At 46.3% G+C, this 9,984-nt stretch overlaps 1 protein-coding gene across 1 annotated transcript; it reads left to right on the top strand.

Moving 5' to 3' along the window:
* Nucleotides 1-5,709: 5,709 nt before the first annotated feature.
* Nucleotides 5,710-8,532, top strand: LOC127585417 (toll-like receptor 13). Its single transcript, XM_052042841.1, is given in 4 exon segments — nucleotides 5,710-6,085; nucleotides 6,088-6,607; nucleotides 6,656-8,095; nucleotides 8,097-8,532. Coding segments are annotated over 4 exon segments (2,772 nt in total).
* The last annotated feature ends 1,452 nt before the right edge of the window (nucleotides 8,533-9,984 follow it).

Here is a 9,984-nt window from a genome sequence, read left to right as displayed (position 1 = left end):
GATCACTGACTCATTTGGGCCTTCATGGTGGGTTAACTTTTCACGTCCATTATCATCCTTGTACATCTTTCAGTAGAAACACATCCTGTCTCATGTTAAACTCATAATACAGAAGCAGCTTTGCATCAATGTCATTTGCAAAATTTGGCTCCATTGAAACCAACAGTCCGATGCAAAGTGCAACAAAAAGTCATTCTCCACTGATGTCTCAATATCCTGTTTCAGGATATAAAGATTTCAGTTCTTGATTTTACTTTGTGTGACCTTACCAGAGCAGAGGTATTCATGGTAACTACTTTAGCATCACTTCGATCACTTTGCATTAAAATGGACTTTGTTTTTTCTTTGTTTTAATGGTGTTCTTGTAAAAATTGTGTATAATTTATGCTTTTCTTGTGAATGCTGCTTATAAGATGCTCTGTGCCTGTGATGCTGCTGCAGGTAAATTTTGCTTTGCACCTGTGCACACATGTACGTGCATATGACAGTAAGCACCACTTGGACTTTGACTAATCCCAGTATGAGATCCCTCTCCACCTTTCTCCCACCTCAAGGACCTCCCACCGTCATATAGAGGCAGCAAACTCACTAACCAAGCTATGTTTCCTATCATGCTAATAGGACCTGGTTTCCCCGGGGAGCTTGGATTTCTCCCCACATCCAGAGATGTGCTGATTGGGAGGGTAACGGGCTACTGTAACTTACCTGCAGTGTAGGTGCGTGGTAGGAGAATCAGGGTTGTGTGGAAATAGTTGGCGAATGAGATTGATGGGATTGTCTGAAAACCAGCATAGAGTCAGTGGGCCAAATGGCCTCACTCTATGTCATAAGAAAACAAAATACAAGACCTTCCTCACCTAAGTTGTTAAACTTGCCTTCAATCCTTCCACGATGGTGTAGTGTTTTTCATCTGCAACATCGACTAGCAATTCATCCAGGCTACTCCAACAATGCTCTCAAACCCACTGCCTCTACCACCAGGAGGGCTAAGAAAACATAGGCAAAGCGGACATCATCAACTGCAGGCTCCCCTCCAAGTCACACACCCTACCAACCCGGGAATGTATTACCATTCCTTCATTACTTTTGGTCTTGATTAGGAATTACCATCGCTGCAGATAATACAATGGGCATGGTCCTATCCTAATCTTATGGTAGGGTTTGATCTTTTTGCAATAAGTGATTTGCAGTTGAATCATCAGTACCAAATTCCCCTACCTTACATTGCCATGGCTACCACTTTAATGTGGAGCTGGATGGTTCCATTCAGAAAGACAAGCACCATCATCTCCATTGTGGGGTCCATATTCGAGCAGCAATATTCCATATTATCTGGGAGTCTCTTCACTGCAGAAGTTCAAAAATTAAACAAAGATTTATCGCAAGGGTGGCTAGCAATGGACAATAAAAGTTGGTCCTTCGTTTCCCAGGCGTCACTATGGGTGTCACCGGTAATGCCAGCATTTATTGCCCATTCTTAACAGCTCCTGTGAAGGTGACAGTGAGTTTCCTCAATCACAGCAGCCCTCAGGTCATGATACATGCACAATGCTACTGGAGAGGAAGCATAAGGATTGGACATGGTGACAATGAAGGAATTGTGTTATATTCCAAATGCATGAGTTAATGGTGTTCCAATGTCCTTCTTGATGTCAAGGTCGCTGGTTGGGACATATTTTTGGAGTAGCTTAGACCAGCACCAACAATCCTTTTTGTAGATGATGTACACTAGGGCCAAGGTGGACCAGGGGTAGAGACGATCACGCTAAGGGTGGATGGAGTATGAACCTAGTGGATTGCATTGTCATAGAGTCATAGAGAGTCATAGAGTCATACAGCACAGAAACAGGCTCTTCATCCCTCTTATTGTACTTATCTGAATGGTGAATGGCGTTGAGTTTCTTGAGAGTGTGCTCCAACAGGCAATTGGACTGCATTCTATCACATTCACACCTTATAGATAGAGGAAAGGCTTTGGGATGTCAGGAGGTGAGTCACCAGCCACAAGACACCCAGTTCCCAACCTCCTCTTGTCGCTAAAGTACTGACGAAGCTGGGATGGCTGAGTTTCAGGTCATTGTGATCCCCAGGATATTGGTGCTGGGATCTCAGCAAACGTGATGCCATTGAACCTCCGGAGTAGGTCGATAGACTCTCTCTTGGAGTCATGACAAAAATGTTACCTCCCACTTATTGGCTTAGTCCTGAATGTTCACTAGGTCTTGTTGCTTGTAGGCATAGGCACCTAAGGAGTTGCAAATGGGGCTGAACATTGCGCAATCACCCACACTTCTGACCTTATGATAGAAGAAATGTCATCAATGAAGCAGCTGATGATTAATTGGGTTGAGGACACTGACCTGAGGAACTCCTGCAGCAGTATTCTTGGGCTAGGGTGACTGACATCCAGCAACTACAACCATGTTGGATATGACTCTAATCACTGCTCGATGCCCCATTGCGTTCAGTTTTATCAGGGCTGGATGCCACACTCTCTGGAACGCTGCCTTGATGTTAGGAACAGTCACCTCACCTCTCCTCTGCAATCCAACCATGCTTGGGCCAAGGCTGCGATCAAGTCCTGGTAAAACCAAAATTGGCCATTGACTGGCCTGTGTTAATAAGGTGATAATTACTGTGAATTCAGCAGAACTTCCCAGGGAAATCCTGGGGTTTCAGGGGAAGTGGAGTTTGTAAAAAGTGAGGAATGTGTATGCAAGGGAGAAATAGAGTGAAAATAGTTTCAGTTGATCACTGCTCAAGGTTCAAGTAACTTTGTCATTCACCCATATGCTATAAAAACACATGGAGGAACGAAATGTCATTTCCCCAGACTCACACCACAGAGAACATACATAGAACAGAGGACATACAATAAACGCAGACAAAAAAAAACTGTGCAAGTACAAATAGTGCAAAAAAAAATGGTATATACAGAATACAAATTAGTGCAGGGTTAGTGCAAAACCGAGCCGGACAAAGAAAATACAGAACAGTGTGTTCTTATGTGTGTTCAGTAGCCAAAGTTCTTATGCGCCATTGTGCAATCCAGAGCTTTTGATGCGGCATTTGTCTGAAACTGCCTCCAGGGTATTCAGGAGCCTGACAGCCTGGGGGAAAAGACTGTTGTACAGTCTAGTAGTTCCGGCCTGGATGCTCCGGTACCACTTTCGTGAACACTAGTTTCCAAAGAGAAGAGAAAGAGGAAGCTGGACCTTGTGCATATCCAACTTGACCCAAAAGATGAAGCGTTACAAATAGATCACTTTGTGTCATGAAGTGAAACAGTTTGCAACTTTCAGGCATCAGCAAGTTTGATTTACTCAGAGTGCTTGTGATTTTTATTAGTCAGTCAGTTGTGGGTGTCGCTGGTGAATCCAGCGTTGATTACCCACCACTAGCCCTCTTTTAGAAGGTGGTGATGAGCTGTTTTCATGAATCACTGGAGTCCACTTGGCAATGGTCCTCCTACAACTCGATGGTGCGGGGATTTCCAGGATTTGCCCGAGACATGGTGATACCTGACCACATCAGGGTGGTATGTCTGCCACTGCCGGTGCTGTAACTGTCAGATGTGCCCATCTTCCTGAGATACTAATCTGAGGCCTGAACACTTCCCAATGTGGTGAATCAGAACATCCTACTAAATGTGCCACACTCAAGGGTCCTATCCTTACAATCTCAGCATGGCAGATCAAATACAGTCAGAAAAATGCATGGTCAACTACTTTGGTGCACGTAACAGAAAGCAGGTATTTTCTACATGATGAGAAATTGGGTAGCTTTGATGCTCAAAAGGATCCAGGGTGTTTCCTATAACACAAAATCATTGAAGGCCAATACACAAAAACAGCAAGAAATTAGGAAGACTAATGCTATGTTAGCCTTTACTATGGGGTTTGATTACAGGAATGAGGTAGTCTTATGCAATCGAATTGGCTCTTGGCAAGACCACGCCTGGAGTACTGTCTACAGTTTTGACATCCTCACCAAAGAAAAGATGTGCACTTGCCATCAAGAGCGAGCAGCAGAGATTCACCAGACTGGTCCCAGGGATGGCAGGTTGTGTATGAGGAGACATTGAATAGACGGGGACTGTATTCTTTAGAAGAATGGGAGGGGACATCATTGAAAGTTAAAGTACTTTTAACAGGCTCAATGTTAGCTGCAGGGAGCAAAAGTCAAAGTCAACTTTATTGTCAGCTGCACAAGTACTTGTGTGCACAGGTGCAATGAAAAACTTACTTGCAGCAGCATCACAGGCACATCAGATAAGCAGCATTCACAAGAAAAACATAAATTGAACATGTTATACGCAATTATTACAAGAAAGAACACATTTAGAACAAAAAACACAAAGTCCATTTTAGTGCAAGTGATCAAAGTGGTCATAGTGTTGCTAAAACTGTAGTGATTAGGGTTGTGCCGGTTGGTTCAAGAACCGAACGGTTGAAGGGAAGTAGCTGCTCTCGAACCTGGTGGTGTGGGGACTTCAGGCTTCTGGTGAGGGGAAATTTCTTCACTCAGACGGTGGTGAACCTGTGGCATTCCAGAGGGCTGTGGAAGCTCAAGCATGGTGTTCATTCAAAACAGAAATGGGATAGGTTCCTGGGTTCTTGGGGAATCAGGGGATATGGGAATAGTGCAGGAAAAGGGAGCCGAGGTGGAAGATCAACCATGATCTAGATGAATACAGACCAGGAGCGAAGGGCTGAATGACCAAGTCCTGCTACTAATCTTATGTTCTTACAATCTTTGCCTTTCTCCCTCATGTGTTCAACCATTTTAACCGTAAGTGCATCTCTGCTCTGTCCTGCTATTGCTCCCCGTGGGAATCACTTCCACGTTCCAGTTCTTCTCCATGGAAAGATGTTTCTAAAACTGGGATTTCGAATTGCCTGTTTTGAAGTCCTCCTGAATTGATGGCTTCTTGTTTTACTCTCCCCACAAGCGGAAAGATAGTCAACTCCATAAGATCCTTTCAAGGTGTTAACGACCTCTGGTAGGTCACTCAGTTCTTTCCTGGGCTCAGAGAACAGGTCTCTTCATCTTCTCCTGACATAACTTTGCATTTTGGTGTCACCCATTTTTCTCCAGCTTCCTCGCCACTCGGAGATCGGAATTGTTCACGAGGCCTCCAAATACGGTTTGGTACCATTTGGAAAAATATCTCATTGTTCACTTCGAGAAATAAATATTAAGTTGATCACTTGTGCATCTGCTGTCTTGCTCTATGCATTGGCAAGAAAGTCAATATATCTCCAGAGTAATTAATCATACAGTGGGGACCTCCCCAGGAAACCACTGAATGAAGGGGAGATTTCTATATCGAAGCACCATAATATTAATGTTTCACCTTCCTTTAATAATAGATATCTCCAAATGACACATCAAAATTAAACTAGTGGTTTTGCAGGCTGTTCTACCAGTGGCGAGACACCATATTATAAACGCGAGCGGCTGCAAGCAAAACTCTCAGCCGGTCGTGCTAGGAAGTCTCAAAGGTTGTACAAGAAACGCAAGTGATGGGAAACAGAACATTTCCAAGTCTGTGTTGATTCAGAACCTGGAGATCAGAGTGCCGGCTGAATGGTCAGATTGTCTGCGAGGATCTGGAGTAACGGGTGCTGCCTTGGACGGGTCAGCATGCTGCCGTATCTAGGGGGGACGGCTGGTCGGAAGCTTTCTGTTTTTTTTGTTTTGAGGGAGATGCCAGCGGTGACAAGCCTGGCTTTCAGACACTGCATAGGGCTTTATCTTCAGAGAGACTCCCTCAGCTGTGCAAATCAGCGCATCTCAAACCTGGCCCTCGCTGTTTCGGACATTCCCTCAAACACCAGGGTTCTGAACATGTCCTTCAACATGATCAGGGTTTTACCCGCGACAGGACTGGAAAACCTGATGTCTTTGGAATATCTAAGACTTGACCATAACCATCTGAGCAGAATCGAGCCAGGAGCCTTTTGGAGACTCCATTCCCTCCGAGAACTCAATCTGTCCCACAACTATCTGGAGTCCCTGCAGCAAGGCGCCTTCAGATCATTGTCCAACCTCACCAGCTTAATCCTGCAGTACAACAGGTTGAGGACATCTCCGGAAACACTGTCCTGCCCTTGAAGAGACTCCGAGCTCTGGATATCTCCTTCAATAATTTCAGAAATGTCTCTGCTGTGTTTGCAGCGCTAGAACGTGTTCCTGCTTTGAGAATACTGAATTTTCAGAGTTCCAATATAAGATATTTGGACATTTCAACGCGTTTTCCCCCGCAATTGAGTCATTTACTTCTCGCCAACAATCCAATCTCTGGATTCCGGGCTCCCGCCGGTTTTTTCGCCAACATTAAATACCTGGACTTGTCCAACTGCAGCTTCTCGCGAGCCGAGATCTTGACCTCAATAAACTTCACCCGCCTTCACTCCCTGAACTTCAAGCACAACCCCATGAACCGGACCGATGTTATCGAAGCTGTGCAGAAGCTAAAGGCTCCACTGAGAAATATCACCCTGAGCAACCTGAAACTGCGAAAGAAACGTTGCAACGACTGTGCGGGACCTTGCAGAGGAGAAGAATTCAGTCAGTTAGCCTGGAGGGCAATAGTTTTCAGGATGTGAGTGGGGCCTTCAACGAGTGTGATTCTGTTTTATTTTTGGATTAGATTAAGAAACCGGACATGTTTATCTGTGGAGGTGCGCCCCAACAATCTACGAACCTTAATCCTGGATCATAATATCATTAGAGATGTCTCTCTGTGTGATTTGGGCCAAAACGGAGGACAACACAACCGGAGCGCCTATTGTCTGGGGCAACTCCGTCACCTCTCCTTCAGATACAACCACATCTCTGCCATCAGGTCTCATGCATTCCAACACGTTCCCAACCTGGAGAGCCTCTCGTTAGCTTTGAACGAGGTCAACTTCATCAACATCACCGCCTTTGAGGGTCTAACTAGACTTAAGTTTCTATCCCTCACTAACAATGCTATCGGAGAGGTCTTTTCCAAGACATTCAACCACCTCAAGAACCTGGAGCACTTGAAGCTACGGAATAACAGGATTCCAATTGTCTACAACGGCACTTACTCCAGACTTCCCAACCTAATCACGCTGGATCTGGGTGGGAATCACATTGAAAAGTGTGAAAAGGAAGGTTTCAAGGGACTCCCATCGTTGGTAAACCTCTACTTGGATAGAAACTGGTTGTCGACCATCTCTGCGGAGATGTTTAAGGATTTGCAGTCCTTGCAAGTGTTAGATCTGGCCAACAACAAGCTCTCCTTTAGGACAGAGCTCGTCCAGTTTTCTCCGTTCGTTGCGCTCCGCAAACTCCGCATGCTGAAGCTGCCATCACAGGAATCTTCTGGTCTTATGACGCTACCTCACAACCTGTTCGATGGCCTTCAACAACTCAAGAACCTGGACATCTCCGACAACAAGTTCACGACTCTCGACACTCTGCCCTTTCACCAGCTCAATGAGTTGGAGGTCTTGCGGATGAACGACATTTACCACGGGTTCCAAACCATGCACAACAAGACCTTTGCCAACTTGGTCATCCTCCGGCTACTGAGGCTGGAGAACGTCGGCTTGGAATCCATCAGGGGGGTTCTCTTTGAAAACTTGACCAGCCTCGCCACCCTAATGCTGAAGGGGAACATGATCCACGTTATCGGGAAGGACGACATCCCGCAACTGGGCAACCTCAGCTACCTGGACCTGCGCGAAAACCCGTTCTCTTGTGTGTGCGCCAACCTGTGGTTTCAGCAGTGGGCAGTGAAGAGTAAGGTAGAAGTTCCTCTTTTTTATAAGTACCCATGCGTGGGCCAAGCAGAGACGACCAAACTGTTGGCCCAGTTTGACAGATTGGTTTGTGACAATGGCTTTGTGGCGATCTGCGTCACCGCGCCTGTAATCTTCGCCTTTGTGTTGACTGCTCTGGGGTACCACAGAGGGAAGTGGGGCATCTATTACGGTTACTATCTGCTCCGTGCGTGGATTCGCGAGAAGCAGCTCCAGAAGTCGCACACTCGAGGCCACCAGTACGATGCTTTCGTGTCGTACAACTCCAAGGATGAAGAGTGGGTGCTTGACCAACTGATGCAAACACTCGGAAACCGAGGGACCCCCGTTTCACCGCCTTTGCTTGCACCACAGGGATTTCGCAGTCGGAAAACCCATTGTGGAAAGCATCGTTGACGCCATATACAACAGCAAAAAGACTCTCTGCGTCATCTCCAAGAATTATCTTCAAAGCGAGTGGTGCTCAATGGAAATGCAGGTGGCTTTGTACAGGCTCTTCGATGAACGCAGTGATGTCCTCATCCTGGTCTTTCTGGGTGAGATCCCGAGCTATGTGTTGTCCTCTTACCACCACGTCCGGAAGCTGCTGAGGACGAAGACCTATATCAAGTGGCCCTCAGATGATGCAGGTCAGAAACTATTTTGGACCAAGTTAAGGGATGCTCTCAAGGGAGACTGCCCATCGTACGGAGAACAAGCCCATCCACTTATTAAGCACGCAAGCTTACTGTACTAAATCCTTTGCACAGGTACATCACACTGACCCGGACATAAGCCCAGAGACAAGTCCTCGGCCTTTCAGGGATGGGAAGAGACCAAGAGCGTGCCCCACCATTTATTAAGGTGGTGCAGGATTCCCTGAAGGTTAACTTGCAGGTTGAGTCGGTAGTAGGGAAGGCAAATGCAATATTAGCATTCATTTGGAGAGGACTAGAATATAAAAACAAGGATGTAATGCTGAGGCTTTATAAGGCATTGGTCAGACCACATTTGTGAGCAATTTTGGGCCCCATATCTAAGGAAGGATGTGCTGGCATTGGAGAGGGTCCAGAGGAGGCTTATGAGAATGATCCCAGGGGTAAAAGGGTTAATGTATGAGGAGCGTTTGATGGCCCTGGGCCTCTCCTCGCTGGAGTTTAGAAGGATGAACAGGGGGATCTCATTGAAACCTACAGAATATTGAAAGGCCTGGATAGAGTGGGAGAGGATGTTTCCAGTAGTGGGAGAGTCTAGGACCAGAGGGCACAGCCTCAGAATAAAAGGACGTCCCTTTAGAACAGAGATGAGGAGGAATTTCTTGAGACAGAATTCATTGCCACAGACGGCTGTGGAGGCCAAGTCATTGGGTATATTTAAAGCGGAGGTTGATAGGTTCTTGATTAGTAAGGGTGTCAAAGGTTACAGGGAGAAGGCGGGAGTTTCGGCTTGAGAGGGAGAAATGAATCGAATGGTGGTGCAGACTCGATGGGCCAAATGGCCTAATTCTGCTCCAGTGTCTTATGGCCTTAAGATCATTATGGCCTTGGTTCCTTAATACCCTCAACCAACACACTTCAGTCTTGGAAAATCCACAACACCCACTTTCTGGGGGGTGGACCTCCAGACCTCTGCCGCTCTTTTGCTACTCATAATTCCCTCCTGATTTAGAAACCTCCCCCACCAAACCTATCAAATGCTATTGCAATTTAAACATTGCCTCACATTACCCCTTTAAATAATTAGTCCTAAAGAAATGGAAATGAGGCTCATGCAGCCCTTGCCCACAAATCAACTCTTTAAACCCCAGTAGTATTTTGCTTTATCCGCACGCACTTCAAAAACCAACCTGTCCTGCACACTATTACCCCAAGGCTCACTCCAGCTTTCTCACATTAGCATTCCATTCAACTTGAGATGAAAGCCCGGTAGGATTTTTTTGCTCTTTTTCAGTGCAGCTGGCTTGTTAAAATAACAATCATCCTTGCTCAGTGAACACCTACCTGCGGTGGGAGTGTGTGATCCCCTGCTGACCACAGCACTCCCAGTGGCAGTAGTGTGTGATCCCCTGCTGACCACTGCACTCCCAGTGGCAGTAGTGTGTGATCCCCTGCTGACCACTGCACTGCCAGTGGCAGTAGTGTGTGATCCCCTGCTGACCACCGCACTCCCAGTGGTGGGAGTGTGTGATCCCCTGCTGACCACCGCACTC

Source organism: Pristis pectinata, chromosome 33 (assembly GCF_009764475.1).
Source record: "Pristis pectinata isolate sPriPec2 chromosome 33, sPriPec2.1.pri, whole genome shotgun sequence".
In the NCBI taxonomy this organism is placed as follows: Eukaryota; Metazoa; Chordata; class Chondrichthyes; order Rhinopristiformes; family Pristidae; genus Pristis; species Pristis pectinata.
Note: the sequence above shows the minus strand (reverse complement) of the source record. Positions and strands in the feature narration are given on the sequence as shown.